Source organism: Loxodonta africana, chromosome X (genome assembly GCF_030014295.1).
Source record: "Loxodonta africana isolate mLoxAfr1 chromosome X, mLoxAfr1.hap2, whole genome shotgun sequence".
Lineage (NCBI taxonomy): Eukaryota > Metazoa > Chordata > Mammalia > Proboscidea > Elephantidae > Loxodonta > Loxodonta africana.
In genome coordinates, this window is record NC_087369.1 from 95,795,725 (window position 1) to 95,817,613 (window position 21,889).

A 21,889-nucleotide genomic window follows, 5' to 3' on the forward strand; every position below is an offset into this window, starting at 1 on the left:
CTCAGGACAACAAGAAAACATCTCCTTTCACTTCAGTATTGGGAGCAGAGACTCCCAGTCTTGGCAAAAATAACAAAACCTGGGCCCCAATCCCACTCTTGTCATATTTCCTCCGGAAGAGGTTCATGGATGAATTCCAGTGTAAGGAAGCAGCTTACAGGGACTGTGATTCCAAAGGAGGCTCCACAGGCCTAGGATAAAAGTTGAAGTGTTTGGGGAAGTCCCACAGGGGTTCTTATATTAAGGGGATAGATTTGCAACACTGATGACTAGGTTCCAGAAGAAATGCCAGAATTAAGGCAAGAAAACAGGGCTTGGGGGTGAATGAGAGAGCAATTCTGATGGCAAGTGAGGGGGTGATAGGAGCACCAGTGATAGTAGCTTCTGAGTAGCACAGCAGAGGCCAAGTTAATACGTGGTTGTTTAAAAACCCCATATTGGGAAAAGCATACAGCAAGGAATTGACTTTTTAATGAAACCAAATTAAAACAAACTCTAGAAGCCCTCTAATAAAATAATGGAACAAATATTTATTATAATAATTAATAGCTATTGAACATTACTACATGCCAGGCACTACAGTGAGCATTTTATATACATTATGTCATTTAATTCTCATAACAATTCCTTGAGGTAGGTTCTAATGTTATCCTCATTTTTCTTAAAAGGAAATCAGAGCCTCAGAGGATATGGGATTTAAGGTCACTTAGTAAGTAGAAGAACTGAGATACAAACACATTCAATTAATCGCTGAGCTATTTGGTGACAGCATCTACGTTTAGGCCCGAAGGTTTGTTACAAAGAGCAAAAAATTTAATTTACACATTAAAATGTTCACTGGGAAGAAAGGATTTCTATTTAAATAAATCAAAAATGAGATCTATCTTTTAAAAAATAACACTTGCGTTTATAGTTTTGTGGACCATTCCTGCTTACAGATGCACTTACCACTAGTTTCACTGATCACATGTATTACCTAGGATGAAATCTAGTTTATTTTACAAACTCTGCAGCTATTCTCACCGAAAACTAAAGAATATTTGGTTTGGCCCATAACCATAGCTCCCAATTTGGGAAAACTACTGCATGTCAATTTATTGAACATTAAAAAAAAATGCCTTTCAACACTCAGTATTGTCTATAAATCATTTTGGTCCTATGCTCCTCAACTTTTGACAAAGCATTTTATTGCAAACAAATTTTGGGGCCATTCTGTGACTCTTCCCTCATGGAAAATACACTGTTCCCCTTCCATAAAACTAGAACAGAAAGGAAATTATTAAGTATTCTACTGAGCCCCCCCCCCACCAACAAAAACTAAGATAGAGGTCAATGAATAAGTATGTGCAGACTGGAAGTTGAATCCTCTAGGGTGACTGTAGGCTAATTAATAATTAATGCCAGAGCCATGGTGTTTGAAATGCAGATGTGATAACTGGAGGCCTGGCAGAGCTGTTCAGAGGAAGCAGATTTAGATGCTATAGGGAATAGGGACTCCCTTGCCGGCTGGCTCAGAGAGCCAGCCTGGGTGCAAAGCAGAGCCTATGGTTTAGATTATATTCCCCTCAGCTGTTAATTACCTGAACCTACTTTGAAGTTCTTCTCTTTTTATCCTCTGCATGAAAAGAGATTGGTTCAGCCAAGGGACTTGGAGAAATGATCAAATACATGGGGTGAAGGGAAGGGGGGTGGGAATAGAACTTCAGATATAAGAAGATAACGAAGAAAAACACATAGTAGAACATATAAGAACATATATTATTAGGAAATGTCGAATTGCGGTTCATTGTTGCAAATGCGTTGTGTTTCCCTCAGTTGTTCTAAGGAAATTGATTTTAAGTAAATGTGTAAACTTCCTCTGATTTTACTATATAAAGTATATATTTGACAAGAGACTACTACTGGTGCTTTCTAATGCCATTTTTTAATTTAATAAAGTCATTTATACCTCTTCATATTTAAAGCTATGTGGTGGTAAGAGCAACATTATTAGAATCAGCCACAAACCTCTTCTATGTTCCTTGCTTGTGCTCCAATCACTCCTTCTCAGGACAAAAATACAAACTGCCATTGCACAATGGGAGAGGCTATAGGACAGTAGAAAACTATGGACACAGACTGCACTTGAAAGAAATCCGGAAGTAAATAACGAAATGTTTAATTGATTAAAAAACACTTTGGTTTGTTTTCAGGATATATGTTTGTATGCATGCAATTTAAAGAAGCATGACCATTAACTATCTTGCAAATGGATTGCAGCATACATGGATTGGATATAATTGCCAAAGTTTTATTTTTATTTCATTTTTTAGGTTATTTGTAGTCTAGATACTCCAGGTAAAGCACTTCCCTGAGACACGTTACTCTCACATAAAGAGTGTTCTCTCCTTTGGTACAACAGTGCACAGTCATGGAATAGATAATTTCCAACTGTGAGAGGTATCTCTGTATCTTTTTGACAGAATAATGGTGCTGATATCCCCATCAAAGGAAAGTGCGTACCTACATTGAAATTGACACCTGTGGATACACTATCATCTGACTAAAGTGGCATCAAATGAAATCAAATGAGTGAGTGATAATCCTTCAGCTTAGACACAACCAATATATCTCCATGCAGTGATCTGGATTTGGAGTTCTATTTTATTTCCTGTAAAGTCCTGTTTGAAATGACGTTTTTGTGAGTAGAGTCCTTAAAATGTTAAGGCAGATGAGAAACTAGACATTTTTTATTACAGTCTACTGTTCAAAGTGAAAAATTCAAAAAATGTAGGACTGCATCATTCCACAATTTATACTTCCATGAGCAAGAAAGGTTATGTAACTAAAGATCTCCTACCAAAGACCTAACACATTGGGAATTTTTACAATTTGTGTGTAACACAGCTTTCCCAGTTGTGGTTTTAATTCTGAAAACATATGTATAGGAATACTAAGATCATGTACAAAGAACAGCAAAAATAAATCTATGTCCATGCAATTTCAACTCTAACTTTTACTGACATCAAACAAAAAAAACAAAAAACAAGCCCATTGCCATCAAGTCAATTCCAACTCATAGGGACCCTACAGGACCGAGCAGAACTGCCCCACAGTTTCCAAGGAGCATCTAGTGGATTCGAACTGCTGACCTTTTGGTTAGCAATCGTAGCACTTAACCACTATGCCACCAGTTACTGACATAAGGAGGGTCCAATCAAGAAGTTGTATACCTGTAAAAACTTGAACTGGCAAAAGCTGTATTATAGATATATTTACAACAATGACAAAAAAGAAAAGTAGCTGCTGAGGCTGCTTAGGTAAAACCAAACACCTCATGGAATTTGTTTCCTTGGTTTGGAGGTTTAGGGTCATGGTTTCATGGGTCTTCTCAGTTAATTGGCCTAATACCCTATTTAGTACTTCTGTTCTACCTCTAGTTCGTTGTATAGTGCCTGGGGCCTTAAAAGCTTACAGGATGCCATCCAAGTTAAAACAATTGGTCTCTATTTGCCTGAAGCAACAGAGGAAAAAGGAGAGTCAGGAATCAGAGGAAGAAATGGAATGTGAGGCTAATTGCTTCCATGAACAACTGCCTCCTTTGTCATGAGACCAAAGAACTGCATGGTGCTTGGCTACAATTACGGAACATTTTAATCAAAGATTCTATAGAAGTATCCTTATCAAAAAGGGGAAATGCAGAACAGAATTTCAAATTCTCATGGAATCCAGATTTTCTGGAGCCATAGAGGTTGAATGAACCCTTGAAACTATTGCCCTGAGATAATCTTTAAGCCTTAAACCTGAAACCAAAAATATCCCCTGAAAATCAAATGATAGGTAGCTTAACTAGTAAAGAATGTCTGCCTTGAGCATTGAGCTCTTTTAGGATCTATCTATATGGGATCAGACTGATAACAGAAACTCCAAAGATTGGAAATTTAGGAGCTAGTGAGTTTGTGTAAATGGGGGAGGAACAACTCAGAAAAGGAGGGTGAGAATGATTGCATGACTTGAAGACTGTAATCCATGTCAGTGAGTTGCACATGTAGAAATTGTTGAATTGGTGTATGTCCTGCTGTGTATATTCTCAACAGCAAAAATAAAATAAATTTTTTAAAAATCACAGAAAGCAGAGTCTACTTTCTTGCTGCTTTTACTACCAATCAGCTATCTCTGCAATATTCTATTGGTAGAGTCCAGAGTATTAAAGAATACGTAGCATTTTCACCAGGCTCTAAATATAAACTTTGTATGTCGAGTTTCCTTGCTATTAAGAAATGGAGAAAAAAAAGGAAGTGTTTGAAAATAATAAGCAGCAAGTCAGAGGCAAATTCAAAATATCAACCACTTAGATGAGCAGCTAAGATGCTCATAGCCACAACCCTTTTCCTCCATGGACATTCAAGATTATCCACATGTTGTGGGTGATACTCGATTTTAAAACACAAACACAGAACAAAACACCTTTCCTACAATGGAAAAGCAGTTATCTTTCAAAGTTGAAGTTCAAATCTTTGAATAATTGTTCCTCAATACCAAATAAAACTATATTAGAGACTAATTATCTTCAGGTTTTATATATAAGTATTTTTATTTTTGTCATATGAACAAATATGCTAAGAATTCAGTTGATTTATATTTTTTCTATTTACATTTCTTCGACACTCCTATCATTTGGCCAATCCAATTTGAGGGGAAAGATATTTGAAAACATAATCTCCAGGTAAATTTCAGTGTGAAGAAATTTTAGCTTAGAGAAATATGGACAGCAGACGTATAAATGCTAAAACGGTACAATGATGTCACTACAAATATTACATCAAGCATTATACTTTATTTCAACTTGTATAATTTATATCTCCACTTCCCTCACTTCCCACCTGGCTATCTTTTCCACTACCAATTATATATTTTGTATATACTATAATGACTTATTCAATTTCTTAAAGTGCATTTAAAATTTTTTAGGGTAATCTAGTGGTGGTGGTGTTGTTAGTGGCATAATATGTATATATGGGTTGATATATTTTAAATATAAAAAATTAACTATGGATATTAACCGATATCTAAGATATAGTTTATATGTTTTTCACATGAATTTGGAAAAACTAAAGCATTCTGCTGTACGTCAACTGTACTGTAAATTTTTCCAGATGATATATGCTTTCCACATTTCATTTTTTATAATTTGTTCATATTGTAAAAAGCTTGTGCACCTGCACACTATTCTGCCTTTCTCCACTGCAGTCTAAAATACGGTCAGATTATCTAGTTTGTTCTGTGTCCTTTTTACCTGCAGCTACAAGAGACTAAAAGGAAGTTCCCAGCTCTTTATTAGTAAAAGCAAGGGAAAAGTAAAAAGATCTTAACAGAAATGTTTTTTCTGTCTCCAGTATGGGCGATGTATGTTGTGTGAGCTATGCAGTGCAAAGTGAAGGAAGACTTCTTTAGACTGCGAAATGAAAAGTAAAACATTGAAAAAGGATTTTAATGAAATTTTAACATTAAAATAGTTTTATATTAAATCCCGCTAATTTTCTAGGTGAAGGTTCTGAAGTGAATGTTAGGGAACATTAAAAGGGAATTGAATTTGCATTCCTTATGCTACAGGCACATGTTTACATGACCTTTAAAACAGAATTAAAGCTGTATCATCAGCAGCTGTAGGCAATTCACATTACTAAGGCAATCAAATCAGAATGCTAAACTAACTATAAAACATAAATTAAACTGATAGAAAATCATCTTAATTCACTAGGTTTACTTGCAATTTACTTATACCCTACTAGTCATTTCAAAGCAGTTTACAGAGCTATCAAATGAGAAATACTCCAACACATCTAAAAACAGTGTCCAACTATAAGAGTGCAGGGTAGAAACACTTTAAGATATCTTTCTCAACAAGTCTCCATCATTCATCAGAGCCAGCTTATTTAATGAACATTATTTACATTCAACAATCACTTCCAAAAGCAAGCATTATTTCATGAAGACATAGTGTTCTCTGATATCCTGTGTATAGCAGAGGTGATTTTTATTTCCAAGGAAATATTTGGAAGAATTTATAATGAATGCTAAAGGCTAGTAAAGGCTGACTGCACTTCTTTTTAATCCAGGCTTCATTGGATTCTTCCCCAACATCCTCCACACCTTCCGATAACTGTATCTTGGTTTCCTTTCACAGCATCTACAACTGTCACTGCTTATAAAATGTAGTAGGATGGATTGTTAGAGTTTAAATCCATTTGTGAAGGATGAAACTTACTCTAAAGTCATGAAAGGAAAGAGTAAATATATTTATAATGCAACTCATCATCACACTGAAAGTGTTTTTAGATAGCTTGATTTCTTTCCATTTCCGGTAGCAAAATCTCAGGGAAAAAATAATCTTTTTCCCAAAATGTTTCTATTTGTGTTGTGACTTATTTTGTTCCTCTTTAGGAAACTTTTCAGCCTCCTTGATAATATTGAAAACATACATGATTTGTTTGAAAATGTAGTTCTTGTACTCTGAGGAGTAACATATGGGGAACACTTAAGTGTTCCTCTCCATCTCTAATGCAGTGTTTGTATAGGACAAATCTCAGTTCCTTAGAAAGTTTTTTACTACCTGTTAAAAAAAAACCAAATGTCCAGAGCTCTAGGACTCAACCTCTGGAGAGCTGAGATCTATACTTACCGTTGAGATTATTATTGATGGCAATTTTCACTCAAATAGGCTTAGTCTTCAATATACAAAGGTTTAGCCCAGGGAAACTCTCTCTCTCTCTCTCTCTCTCACACACACACACACACACACACACACAGGCACAAAGGTGTGTGTGATCCATTTGTTTAAAGGGGGGCACATACCTAATGTTTACCTCATGCACCTGGGGAAATATTGTATTTAAAGGTAAAGATGAGAACAGCTGTGATTGAATTACAGTTTAACTGTGAACGAGAATCCCAAGTCTCTTTTCAAAAGCAAAAGTACTAAGAAGCTGGTGAGTGGTGAAAGGAGAGTTCCTCATTTTCCCTATCACTTGAGTTGGTTAAAAGGAATATTCAGGATACACTAGACAAATTTGAATGTTAATATTTAGATTGTCCTAAGCTTCCTTCACAGAGCCTAAGATTTCTCCTGCCCTTGCCTATTATTTTCAAACAAGAAATTTGTTCTTTTTAGGGAGGATGAGGCAGGTTTAAATGATGCTGCCCTCAGTGTGATCTAAGTTAATATTTTAGTGCCTGGGCAAAATATTGTAGGGTGACTACCACCCCGAACACATGCATAAGTCACTAGGAATACTGCTCTCTTAAGCACACACCCGAAGGAGACATCACTGAGGCAAAGCTGAGGTGACACACTGACATTTGTCAGTGAGGAGGCTGTGCAGTGCCTCCTGAGAAAGCGCTACCTTGAGCTCCTTACCTTGCTGCAGACCTGGAGAGCAGGATATTAATTCAAGGTGCAAAAGGGCCTTGGACCTAGGAGGGGCTTGGCAGCTGAAGGTCAGTGGCTGCCCAAGAACCTGGTTTCTATGTCTGGCAGTCCTGAACCAGGGATCCGGCAAGGGAGGAGCCCGCCACTTGAAGAATAGCTGCTTGGTTAGCACAACCGCTGCTGTGCTGAAGCTTCTAATCCCTTTGCTCCCTCTCTCCACCTTCAACCTGGAGAAACTAACTTCACCTCCATATTTTGGATTCTACTCCAAGTAAAGGACAGGAGGCTGGGGGAGGGTGGTGGGAGCCAGGGGACTGACAAAATAAGCCCTTCTCAGTCTCTCCCAGCTGCCCAGTTGTCAGGATAGGACTGACTTGGCCCAAAGACCTGCCATCCAAGGAGTTATTTAAATACATGACCTCTCTCCACCTCCACTCTGGCCCAACCATCTCCATTCAAGAAGTGCCCCCGAAGCTAAGGTCAGGACCCGGTGTTGCCGCCTCATCCGGAGGTGAGAGGTTCTGTTGCTGCCCAGATCGCACTCCCTCCCTCCGCAGCCAACTCCGGGACTTCGGGACAGCTCCTCGGTCTCTCTGGCTCAGGCCCACTGTAGGTTGGAGTGAGCTGACTTGGGTTTGCTGCAGCCCCTGAACTGGGAGCCGGTGGGCGCCAGAGACGGGATCCAGGGAGCTGGGCTCAGACTCATCACCCGTAAAGAATTGGTGAGAGACTGGTCTCTTAGGCTGGCCTCCTGAGCACTTGTACCTTGAAAAGAAACTCCAAAAAGTTCTTGGAGGTAAAATGCACACAAAGACACACATACGCTTACACACACAAACCCAGTGACCCCACTGGAAATCGAAATGCTAGATCAAATAGGCTTCTTCTCCAAGCAGGGGACATCGGCCCAAAGAAAAGGTGTTGGAGATAAAGATTTTAAAAACACTCCTGAAGTCCACAATCTTTCCTCAACAAGAACTAACACAACAACAATCAAAACAGAGGAAGCATTGACGTTCTTGTAAAAGAAATGGGTTCTCAGAATATTCTTGCAAAGTGAACTTTCCCCAGTCTCCCCCCCCCCCCTTATTATATATTTTAAGAATCAATCGTTTTTTCCTCACAAACTTCAGCCTCCTTCCCGGGGAAAAAAAAATTAGTAATAATGGAAATTTCTGCATAATGACAGCAGATTAAAGCTGGTTGCTAGCTAATTGTCAAATTCAATAGACTTAGATGTTTGCCCACTGTGGGGCCTCAAAATGGTAAAGTGAGCACCAGTCAGCAGATTACTTAAGAAAAGTCTTTTCCTAGAAGGAGCCATGTTTTGATCCGTAATCAAGCTTCCTGTAGTCCCATCAAGGCATGGGGACATGGAATGCTACCAATTTCAGATAAATATTATTTACTAAGCGAAAGGAGGTTTCCTAGGGACCGAGTGCAGTGAACAGAAGATCTCAGTTATGAATGAAGCCTGAACATTGTTGTAATTTTGTGCCTTAAAACCTTAATCCGTCTACGAAGAAGGAAGTGAATTGCCGTTTGGGGCGGCTCTACTAACTACTAATGTGGCTTATAAAAAGCTTCCAATGTTCAACCAGGTGACTTGTATAGCCTAGGATACTGATCCACAGAGTTTAAAGTAATAGATCATCTCTACATGCCCTCTGATCGATCATGTATCTAGAACTATTTTTTCTCTTCTTTAAATATCTCCACCATTTCTGACTTTAAGGCAAAGTCAAAATAAAAACCACGACCATGGTTTAAGTTTGGAAACATTCTGACTCCATTAAAAGAGAAAGAGAGAGAGACCCGCATGGAGTCTATATTTTCTAAAACCATCAACTGGCTTCCTCAAAGCTAGACTCCGTCTGCAGTGCAAAAGGAGCAACTGACAAATGCCACAATGATTCCCAGACACCCCAAATCCTGGTGCCCGGGAAATGATGGACACGCTGGATACTGCACAATAGCTCGGTCTCCGTAGAGCTCTTTCCCTGGAACCCTGTAAGATCAGGGTTCATCAGCTGACAATGGCAAACACAAGGGGAGAAGTGACCCCAGAAGAGAAACTGAGAATGGACCAACGCGACCTGGACAACACAGCGGTAGGAGCAAGCGTCCTTTCCCTCCGTAGTGAGGGTCTCTATTGTCCCTGCCTGTCCTCTAAGCACCCTGTCTGCGGCCCAGGCACACAATGCCTCAACACTTCCCCACCGACTTTTGATTTTGCTAGCAAATGACTTGTGTTCTTGCAGACTGAGGTATTTGTATTAAATCTTACATGATGAATATTTTATTTTTTAAATTACCCTGTTTCTGCTGCAGCATTAGCTGTGTACTATCTCCCCCACCCCCTCCCTCTCCCTTTTTCTCTGAAGATCCTTTTCCTCACGTTCAATGAAAGCCAACAGAGACCTAAAAAAAAATGAACTAATTGAGCTTGAGTCAGTATTGGCTAATGTGTAGTAATGCCGTCTAAATTCTTTTTGTTTTATTCTCCTCCAGAATATCGTGAGCCCCTTACCTTCCTCCCCCCCCAACACACACACAGTTTGCTTAGAAACAAGAGGAAGATGAAAATGGAGAAGAAGGGGAAGAAGACCAAGATGAAGAAGGAGAAGGAGAAGAAAATAAAAACGGCTATAGAAGAGCTACAGTGTGCTGATAGCCGGTATATACTTCTAGTTCTCTAATGGGCAGCTGTGTTACACACTGAGAATGTCTCATGAGCTCAATGTACAAACAATCAGGGAAAAGGCTTCTTTCTCTGCTGCTTTGAGAAACTGTTCAATTGTTTCACTCCCCTTATGAGCTCCCTGGTATTAAAAACAAAAAGTGCAATTGTCCCTACCAAGCTCAGTCTAACTTGTCTTGTTTCCAAAGTGAACTTGTGTTGAAGGTGAAGTTTTCAATCTGGAGGTCACGCCTATGTGCCACATCCCACCGTCTGGAGCTTCATGCTGTATTACACACAATGAAAACCTGGTCTTTTGGACTTCTTTACAGAACCTCCCCCTCCCCCTTGCTAGTTTCAGCCTCGGACCACCTTTCCACCACCCCCATTTGTGCGCATAATAGGGACGCCTCATAATCTATACTCAAATATAAAATCTGCAAGAGGTGTAATCCTCACTGCTGGGGAGTCTTCCGAAGGAGTGTAGGCACAGCCTGCCCAGCTGCGGCCATGCTCGCGTGCTTCCACAGGAGCGCGACCTGAATAACATTAATCTGCTTAATTTCTTTTGCGAGTTCTTTTCTTCCAAAAGGGGGGGGGGTCTCTGCGAAGACGTTCAGGAGCTGGTATTCTTCAATATTGTAAGGGAAGAGAGTCACTACGAACCCTCAGGTTACAAATAAGTAAATGAACACACAAGTAAATAGAGTCTGTCAGACTTGCCTTTAGAAAGAGACTGAATTGCCCTCTTAGAAACGAAGCAGGAGGGATGGATAGGATGGGAAGGCTTATGGGGGGCGGGGGGTGAAGGCAGCCTAAGGAGGAATGAAGTTGGAGCCCAGTGCTTGCCTGGCTCAGGAATCAAAACCTGTGCTGCTTTGCTTGGGATGTGTGTGGATTCACTACAATTACAGTTCGTCCACTTCAAAGTCAGGCTCCTCTCTAAAGTCAACTTTTAGCTGCCCCAGCCGGGTAGATTCGACAGCTGTCGTGATATTATTGAAGCCATAGCTCTGGAGAGGGTAAGGAGAATTAGATCTGAGGACACGTTTTGGACTTCAAGACCAGAATGAGGAGCGCACCAAAGTGTGTATCCAGCCCCGTTGCCTGAGAGACCAGGTTTGCCAGTGGTAACTTTCAGTTTAAGGCAAAATGCAGTCTATGAAAAATAAGTTACCACTTCTTTGCAACAGTAGCTTAGCATGGACTTATTTTTCTCCCATGTCCAGACGGGGTCGTCTATTGAATGAGGCTCTTTTATTTTGCATGGGGCAGGGGATTTGTGACCATGGTCCCCCTTTTATTCCTCTCTCTATGGAAACCCAGATCATGGGGAGAAATATGCAAGGCTGAATAAAGAGAAGCCACAGAAAGGAGCGCTTGAGAGCGGCATCTGTTACACTTGGGAAGTTAGACTGACAGGAAAGGGCGAAGGAAACCTCTCCAGTAGATTAGTTAGAACAGGAAGATTTGACTATATGCAGATATTTTCTTTAAAAAAGCAAAACAAAACACTTTACGTTTAAGAGAAAATTCTAATACACAAGCTAAAGGATGTGACTGCGCCAGAATCCAAGAGACGGCATCTGTAGTCGTAGGTTAAAAAAAAATAATATTAAAAAGGAAAGAAAAAGAAAGACGATGAGGACGATTTCTGCTCCTACAAAAGCGCTTCTTACCTTAAAAGACTGCAAAAGAAGGGTGTGAAAAACCTATCTCAGGGCGCAGATGCCCCTTCCTCGCTACCTCCCTCCCCCCCGCAGCCTCTGGGCAAATGGTCTGAACCACTTTTGCGTGGCTGGCAAAGCCGGGTGCCCAAAGCAGAGGCCACCAGCAAGAGGAAGTTTGATTTTAAGAACTTAGGCAACTCAGAATTCGAAAAGGAACCCCTTCTTCAACCAATAATGTCAACTGATAATTGCCTTAACCCCCTAAAAAACCGGACTCCGATTAGCAACTCTTTCATCCAAATGCAGCTGCGGAGGAAGGGGGGAAAGAGAGACAGGGCGGGGGTGGGGGGAATCGCCACCAGGACAACGTGGCAATGATCATGATCTTTTTGCACCTACGGTTTCCTCAGCGCATTTCCCTCTGACCTCTAAACTGACTCGGCACAGTCGCGCAAATGAATCCTCGAACAGGCAGCCTAACAGAACACCTGAAAACTTTTTTTTTTTTTGGTTTGAAGAAGTTCTTATTTCTTTGAGAAGCAAAAGTTCTGTCACAAGTGAGATTGCAGTCCTGCAAAGGAAGATGCACAGTTGGCAGTAAAGAAACGTTGCTCAGGAGAAGAGGAGGGAAAGAGAGAGAAGAAAAATCAATTTCTAGGTTAAAAGCAGATAAGATTTTACAATAGGACAACATAGGCAAATGAAACTAAAATTTCAATAAGGGAAAGGCGAGGGGAAAAAGCAAATGATCCCTTCCGCCAGTAATTACTGTTTACTTTTTTTTTTTTTAAGAGAGAGAGAAAGAAACAGATCTCAATCAGATGCCAGGTTTTCCTGCCAAATAGACACGTTTGCATTTACCAATATTAGCTCCTATTGCTCTGAACTCTTATAAGAAATTACTCATTCCACAGAAAATAGATGTTCTTTATCTATATAAAGGAATGGCGGAATAAGCTCACCTTGTTTTTTATTTTTTTCGCATTTTCTTGCATTTTCTTCAGATCTGTCTTCTTAGAGAAACTAATGCCTTAATGACTTTCTGGTAGCTGCAAGCCTTCTTTTATTTCTGCTAAATATATGAAAATGTATGCAAATTTAAATCAAGCTTAACCTAGGAGCTCTTGCAATATATTTAATGGAATTTCAAAGCAATAAGGGAACTCTGATGCTGTCTTCTGCAAGTGCAAATATAATTATGCAGCTAGGTAACCTCCAAAATTATACAATGAAAGGTCATTTTTTAACTTCTGAAATCGTGTTGGGTTATCTGGTGTTGCCTTTTCCCAGCTAGTGCAAATCTAAAGTCTTTGCATTTCCCCCTCACTCTGCTTCCAAGCAACGCCTTTTCCAGGGACTATCTAGCACCTGGACTTGTCCTCCCTTAACTTACAAAATCTTTGGGGAAGTAAAAGTCTTTAATTTTATTATAATCAAAATATAACAACAATCCTGTTCTTCTGGCAGAAAGCAAATTCAAGCTCGTTGGGGATGGAGATGGGTGCTGCTGATGCCAAACGGCCGGCCATCTCTCCCTCTCTCTCTGAATTTCCCGGGCACATTCAGTGATTCCTATTTACACCAATTTGTCTGCGGAACATAAGTGAGTGCTAAAAACAATTTTCAAAAGATACAACACTAGTTGCGGTGGTTCTGAAGTTCTCCTGGGTATGTATTGGTAGTGGATCGGCTGAGTGTCTGCGTTGAATGTAAAGACTGCCCTCCTTAACAAGCGGTGCCTCTGACTGAAGTTGCGGGACCACTGATAGGAACTGACATGGAGTAATAATAAAGCAAGACTTCCGAACGACCAAACGAATTGGGAGACAAACTTCAAAATAACTGAATTTTGCCAGTGTCACATTCTATTTTATTTTCCCAGAATTTTTCAGTTCTTCATACCCTAAATCAAATTTTTCAGAAGAAACTTAGATCCTTTCAGAACCTTGGTTTCCAGATTCTTATACACAATAAAATAGTTCTTATTGGAATCATGGACTTCAGCTTTACTGCTTTAGGATCCTATTTGAAGACGTTCTTTTGCTCAAAGTTTGTAGTCAGATTTTGTTTTGCAGGCACACAACTAATCCAGAATGCTGGGTATATGTGAAAGAAAAAGAATCTGTATTCACCAAGATCAAGATGCCGTTTAAATTGATTTTATTATTTTCTTAATTTTTTTCTCTATTTAGGTTAATTATTAGAGTTCAAAAATCCGGTTTATTGCCTCACTCCACACCCCTGCCTGCCACAAATACATGTCCCCCTCACCCACCCCGCACCCCCCAAAAAACACAGGCGTTGTCCGAGGTGGGGGAAAGGGTTAACCTAATAAGCCGCCGCCACTCAGCTCAAAGCAGCCAATGGAGACGAAAGATTGATTCACTTCCTGCTTGGGTCGCACCGAAACTCCCGAGCTCCGCCAGCCCAATTTGGAAAGTGAGCCCAGCCTCCCGCTCAGCCATTGGCAGAACCCACGGCTGGCCAGGCCCAGACGTGCTGCGATTGGCCGCGGCGGGTGCCGGTAACCGGCGCTCGAGGCTTTGGCTCCCCCGCACCGTAGATGTCAAAGGCTGAAGCTGCTCCCTTTGCCACATTATAACTAGTAGGGAATCCTCACCGACATGGCCACAGCTGCCTCGAATCCCTACAGCATTCTCAGTTCCAGCTCCTTGGTCCATGCGGACTCTGCGGGCATGCAGCAGGGGAGTCCTTTCCGCAACCCTCAGAAACTTCTACAAAGTGATTACTTGCAGGGAGTTCCCAGCAATGGGCATCCCCTCGGGCATCACTGGGTGACCAGTCTGAGCGATGGGGGCCCGTGGTCTTCCACGCTGGCCACCAGCCCACTGGACCAACAGGACGTGAAGCCCGGGCGCGAAGACTTGCAATTGGGTGCGATCATCCATCACCGCTCGCCTCACGTCGCCCACCACTCACCGCACACTAACCACCCCAACGCCTGGGGGGCGAGCCCGGCTCCGAACCCATCCATCACATCGAGTGGCCAACCCCTCAACGTGTACTCGCAGCCGGGTTTCACCGTGAGCGGCATGCTGGAGCACGGGGGGCTCACCCCACCACCGGCCTCTGCCTCCGCACAGAGCCTACACCCAGTGCTCCGGGAGCCCCCAGACCACGGCGACCTGGGTTCCCACCACTGCCAGGACCATTCAGACGAAGAGACGCCAACCTCGGATGAGTTGGAACAATTTGCCAAACAGTTCAAACAAAGAAGAATTAAGTTGGGCTTCACGCAGGCCGACGTTGGTCTGGCGCTGGGCACACTCTATGGCAACGTTTTCTCGCAGACCACCATCTGCAGGTTCGAGGCCTTGCAACTGAGCTTCAAGAACATGTGCAAGCTGAAGCCACTGCTGAACAAGTGGCTGGAGGAGGCTGATTCGTCAACTGGGAGCCCGACCAGCATTGACAAGATCGCCGCGCAGGGCCGTAAGCGCAAGAAGCGAACCTCCATCGAGGTGAGTGTCAAGGGCGTGCTGGAGACCCATTTCCTCAAGTGTCCCAAGCCTGCCGCGCAGGAGATCTCCTCGCTGGCAGACAGCCTCCAGTTGGAGAAAGAAGTGGTGCGTGTCTGGTTTTGTAATCGAAGACAAAAAGAAAAAAGAATGACTCCGCCAGGGGATCAGCAGCCGCATGAGGTTTATTCGCACACGGTGAAAACAGACACGTCCTGCCACGATCTCTGAATGGAGGAGGGGAGAAGGCGGCCAGCCGCGCTGGGAGCAGTGCGGATTTTTCTTTTTCTCTCACTCTTTCTTTTGCTCTAGCTTTCCTTATTATTGCTATCTAGCTCTCTCTTTGTCTTTTTCTTCTTTAATTTTTTTTCTTTTTAAACAGTGGGTTCTAACTTATGTTGAGAAAGGAAACACACCCACACACGCATTTAGGCTTAGCCCATGCTGACACACAGTTGCGTTAAGCAGTCCCGGCAGGGACCTCCTATTCCCTGCTGCCCAAGCAACAGTCCCTCCAACCTTTTTCGCTGGTCAATACATATTGTTTACTCTGAGTAAGATTTGTTTGGTCGCTGCTCTCTAGGAAGAGCAAAAGAGTGGGGTAAAGCAGGGGCGGGGTGGGAAGGGGAGGGGGTGGGAAGACAGATGTGTGCCTCTGAATAACCTTTCAGCGCCTTGGTTAGAGCAGCTGTATTTCAGGTGAAATCTGTTTTACAATAGACTAGTTTTGCATTTTTTAAAACTTCTATAGCATTTCTAAATGTCTGCGGTGTTTTACTACAAGCTGTACACAATATTTGTGACATAATTTGTACCTAATCGACCACTCCACATTATTATTGCTATTATTATTCCTTCATTGAGCTGATGGTTTTTTAATTGCTTAGAAAAGGGAGGGGAGGTTGGGAGGAGAAGGGGATGTTCACTCCCGCCCCCCCATCCCAAATCTGTATGTAGAGGAGATGATACAATGGAGAGAGTTGATGATGATATTGGTTATTATTATTATTATTATTTTCCGGGGGCGGAATGTCTAGGATGGGCAGAGAAGGCTAAGCCGGTTGGGCTTGTAAACAAGCGCGAAGTAGGAGAAGAGATTTCCCAGTTTTCTGCCCTTCCTCATGGGACGGTGGAGGCCCCTTAGGCTTCTACCACACAGATCCGGTGCCCAAGAAGGACTCGGTAGCGGCGCTGTGAAAGAGGCCGACCTGAGTGGAAGAGAGGACGCGGCACCCAGCCGGGTCAGGGATGCTTGTTCGCTGAGCTCCCTACAGGCCCGGTGCTCCACCAGGCCGACTGCCGGTGCGAACCCACCTCTGCCCTCCTTGGCGAAAGACTTTGCCTTGACAAGCGATTGCTTTCCCTAGAGATGACGACCCCAGAGACGCTGGCGACAGAGAGCTTCAGCGCCTCCCAGTTCACTTCACCTTTACTTCACCGTCCGCTCTTGGAGTGAGAAACCCTCTGGGCGGGGTGGCGAACGAGTGAGGGACAGGCGCTCCCTACTCCGTAAAGAACGACAATAAAATGATTGGCAAAGGGCACAGGGATTCTGGTCCAGCCGCGTACCACCTACTCTCCGGTGTATATACCGCTGTCTGTGCGTGGGTTCGTGGGGGAGTCGTCTCCACGTCACTGGCAAGCACAGCTGGTGGAAGCCCACGGTGAAAATCGAGCCAGCTAGCGAGCGCCCAGGCGGCTGGGTTCCTGCCTTATTACTATTATTTTTTAAATCTCTCTGTGTATGTGTCTCTGTGTGTGTGTGCGTGCGTGCGCGTGCAAATATGTGTGTATGTAGATAGTTGTGTGTATCGTATTACTATATACAAAAAAACAAAAACTACAAAAAAATCTCGCTAGGCTGTGTAGAGATTCCAAAAATATGCAGTTGCTGTGGCTTTATTGCTAGCTCTGGTGTTCACATGCCAGGTCCACAGGCGCACCTCACGCTCAGCAAGCACACATGTGCCGGGCCAGCCAAGCACCCAACACCCAGCCGTCGCCCGCAGGACCTGGCTGGGGGCACAGCACACCAGGGCTGGCCGCTAGGCCCTGCCTCCAAGCGCAGCTGCGGAAGACAAAGCTCCAAACTACCTAAGGACCAGAAGCCTCGGGCCCCTTGTCTGTGATGCGCTAGGATGGGCTGCCAGGCCTCAGGTCCACTACACTGTGTCTCCCCCAGCTGCAGGTCGAAAGCCTGTGGTAATTCAAATCCTGGACCCTTTTTTCTTTTTTGCCAAGCCTTTGCATTCTGTTGATAGGTTTTTGTTCTAGATTTTTTTCCCCCCACATTGAGTTCATGTTTTGCAACCGTTTGGAGTTTTTTTGTTTGTTCGTTTCATTTTTTTTTTCTTTGCAGTTAAATGCTATGGTTCAAACCTGAGTTAACCCAAATATTTCTGCCGACTTTATAATTGTACAGTTTTGTATATTAAACGTTTTTGAAGTTATTAATTTAAAGAAAGATCATTTAGTTTATTCATTTAGTAACTGATGTATAATAAACGCTATTTTCATTAAGAGTTGCTTTTTCAACTATTTTATTCAAATTGCCTATTGCAGTTGCCAACAATTATTTATTTTCAATAAATTCTGTGTTGTGTTTAAAAGGAAACTCTTTCAAAGATGAGTTGGATGTCAAAAAGAAAACAATCCACTGTAATGTTTGATGTGAACAATTTTAGTCAAGGGGTTTATATTGACACAATATTTTATTGTTGTAAAAGATTAAAAAGGTTTAAATAAAACATTTTTCCAAAAAAATATATTTTCTTTTTCTGGCCTTATTGTGTGGTGTGTGAAACGGACCGTTTAAACAGAGACACGTTCCGGGTGAAGAGCGAGTCTGCCTTGCTTCGGGTTAGAAATCATTAGTCATTGTTTTGATTCTTGATTCTCTACCTCTGACTTTTGGCCTCTCAGTTCACCCTGAAATACACTCCCATGCACACCACAGCTTGCTAGAGCGTCCACGCTCACGCTCACGCACAATACACCCCAAATGATGGCAAAGAGTTTGAGGAAGGCTGCGGGATGCGGGGGGGATGGTCATTTCAGGAGATGCCATCTTAGTGTTCTCCAAAAGAATTCTGTTTCTCTCTCAGCACCCTCCTGAAACTGTACCCAGACCTTCCCTGAGGCTTTCACTTCGACTCCCTGCGTCCACCCTACTTCTTCCCCATTCCTGAAGGGCAGGGGAAGGTAGATGAGCCCAATTTCACTCATGAGGGATGGGAAGATGACTGTACATAAGGGGAAGTGCTGTCCTGCTTAATGCTCTCCCTGGATCCAGAAACCCGTGTGAGCTGTTTGTTTTGCCCACTAATACTGAAATCTGTCCGTTCTTATATGAGTTTTTAGAGGAGAAAAAGGATTACATGGAGGCATTTGGGGGAGAAGTTCGATTTATTACACCTCCTTACCACCTCCACATACCGTTTCACCTGCATTATTTTATTTCTCAAGACCTTCAATAAAATAGAGGAGACCTACCTGTAGTGATAGCTGAGGGATAATTTACCAAATCATAAGCAGTTATGTTTCAAAGCTGTGCGTGTGCACTCATGCCTTCTCCAACTTTTTTTTTTGTAAATGCCTATCAAGCAATAGACAAGACATTTAACTATAATTTTCCAACACTACAATCCTCCTCAATTTATAGCCTGAAATAGGTGATTTTTTAGACAAAAGCAAAATTATTTAATCATTTTAATAGATGATTATCATATGTAATGTCTTGCTTTTTTCAAATTGCCTAATTATTTACAGCTGCACAATGCACCATACACATGAGTCTTGTGTATGAAATATGCCACGTGTTGTATGTACATGGGCATATCTGTCTTTATAAATAATATTGATTTTATAGAGATGTATCTACAAGCCCAAAACCAGTACTCTCAAATCTGCTGTTCTCTTTTGGCTCATAAATAGTCTAACTCTCCCTCACTACCCTGTAAAAAAATATTGAATTGATTAAGAAGTTAGAATTTTTCCTACTAAAGCACATAGAAGCCAACTTGCAGTGTGTTCTGAACTCTTTAATGGAACTGGAAGCAGGTATTTTAGGAGATGCCTATGTAGATAAAGATAGATATTTATAACTATCTGGATTTTTACTGATACATATATTTTACACATATTTATCAGAATTTTTTCCTTTATTGCCTCTTTTTTTTCTCTTAAAATACTATCGAGGCTTAGTTGGTTTTTATGTTGAGCTTCTTATCAACCTCTTTCTATCATTAATACATCATTTTCATTAAAAGGCAGGGGACACTGATGTTAGTCCCAGGGTCTTTTCTTGTCTTGAAACCACTGCCAGCTCCAATCCCAACCAGTCTTTGCAAGAGAAGCAGGTTTGGCTTCAGTTTCCCTTAGTGACTCACAACTGTGACTCTCTCCACTGTGAAAAAGAATTTGTGGGTTCAAAGGAAACAATAATGGTTAATCTTATCTAATGGGGAACCCTGGAGCCCTTGTGGTGCAGTGGTTAAAAACTCCACTGTTAACCAAAATGTCAGCATTTCGAATCCACAAGCCACTCCTTGGAAACCCTATGGGGCAGTTCTACTCTGTCCTGTAGGGTCACTATGAGTTAGAATTGACTCGGGGGCAACAGGGTTTTTTGGCTTTAATGGAGTGAAGGCAAAAAAGCTACAGATCCCAGCAATAGAAAATGCAAAGATTATGGAAGGAAGTAGGATGTGAAAAGAGCCAATGTATAGGTGCTACAGGTATGTAAACAAAGTCCAATATGCAAATCAAGTATACACATGTATGTAAAACATAGGTTGGTCTTTAAGGCTGTGGCTCTCTGTATACATAGTAAAAGGGAAAAAGATGACCAAACTGCAGCATTTACCTTTGCAACAATAAAAGAAGAGAAATATTATCCCTGAAAATTGATTTTTCATCTTTAAAAAGAAAAGGGCTGGGGAAAATATTGCCTAAAGTATTACATGAGCTGCATTTGTCTTTAATAAAATCAAATACTGTTCTTTGGAAGCATTTAGCATTCAGATATTTCCCTTGCTCCTAAGTCAGGCTACTGTTGTTGTTTTAATTGCCTGTAGGCTATAAGTAGAAACATAAAATTCCGTTCTTATTTAAAATATCTTTTTTTTTTTTTAAGTAAGGGGGTAGGAGAAGGAGGATGAGAGTGGAAAGTAGAAAATGGTTAGAAGTTAAAAGTAGTTTTCCAAACAAAGGAATGTATATTTTTCACCTAACAGATCTTTTTAGAGACAGGAATGGAGCCAAAGAATTGTGGAAATGACTTCTATGGCTTAGTATAAAAATTCCAAAAAGTCTAGAAAGAAAAAAAAAAAAACAGTGCAAAACCGTGCCATGTGAATTGATATCACTCACACTCAACCATTCTGTAAAATAAAAGCATAGAACATTCTTTCTACATGCCCCCAGATAGTTGTTTTAAAATAGCAATCCTCCAGTTTACTCATTTATAGTTGTTAATTTTTAAGCATTGAGAAAAGTGAATATAAAATACATTTGAAATCAATTAAGGCTTTTTTTAAAAATAAGGTAAAATAAAGATACCTTTTCTTAAGAGAATTGCTGGTGAAACGTTTTCAAAATTAGATTATTTAAAAGAATATAGTTTCCAAAACAAAATCCAGTTAACTCCTCCTACCTCCAGAAAGATAGAGGGGAGTTCACATACCAGGACCTTGACTAGTGTCCCTATAAACAGAATCCACAAAATCAGGCTCTGTGCCTTCCAGTGAAAATACTATGCTTTCTTTCATAAATGTGAATATAGAGTTTATATCTATTCACACATTATCTAACGTACTAGCTAGAACACTAGGTTCTCTTTTCAACATTGTTTGTATCAAGGATGATTTGGTAAAAGAACGGTTCATCTTGGATGCCTTCCAAGGAGCCTTGTTTACTCAACTACCAAAAAAGGGCCTAATTATGAGGTGGCCTCACCCTCTAAGGGAGAGAATCATGGAACAGCTTGCTTTTGAGTAAAACACTACAGTGTTTAATATAATGTGTAGACACATACCTATAACCACAAGTGTGCCCCCTGGCTACTTGCACACAGGATGATTTAACAGAAAGCAGACTATACTCAAAGGCAGGAAAGAAAGAGATCAGCTCATTGACCAATTCATTAGGTATGTATTTTCAACTCTGTAGCTACTTTGCCCACACCATTCTGGTACAGCCAATTGAAAACGAAAAATAATTCTCTCTATCAAACTCATGTTTTATCTATGTAATGTCAAAAACTTAGTTTGAATGATTACACACACACGGACACTGAACTGACTGGTTGCGTTGTCATTTTCTAACAATGTTTGTTCTTGGGAGAAGGGGTATTTTTAATATTGATTGCTTCTCATCTGCTCCAGTTATTTTTCACATACTGTAGAATCCCATTATAATGTGACTGATAATCACCAAAATTTGGTCAAACAGTCAACCCTTGCCCTACTTGCTTCCTTTTCACAGCCTGGAAAGGCCTGATAAAAAAGTGAGATTGTAAAGTAGATGTTATTCGCACTGCACCCTCCCAAGACCAATATTAAAAAGAGGTTTGCTCCTCAGAATTTATATTTGGTAAGATTTTCCGTACCATAATGCTTCCAATCTGAGCATAGAAAATCCACACACATACCCA

At 41.4% G+C, this 21,889-nt stretch overlaps 1 protein-coding gene across 1 annotated transcript; it reads left to right on the forward strand.

Annotated features, from left to right (window-relative positions):
- Positions 1-14,382: 14,382 nt before the first annotated feature.
- Positions 14,383-15,675, forward strand: POU3F4 (POU class 3 homeobox 4). Its single transcript, XM_003412705.4, has one exon. It carries the CDS (start codon positions 14,383-14,385, stop codon positions 15,466-15,468), a length of 1,086 nt encoding a protein of 361 aa, XP_003412753.1. The 3' UTR covers positions 15,469-15,675.
- Positions 15,676-21,889: the final 6,214 nt, after the last annotated feature.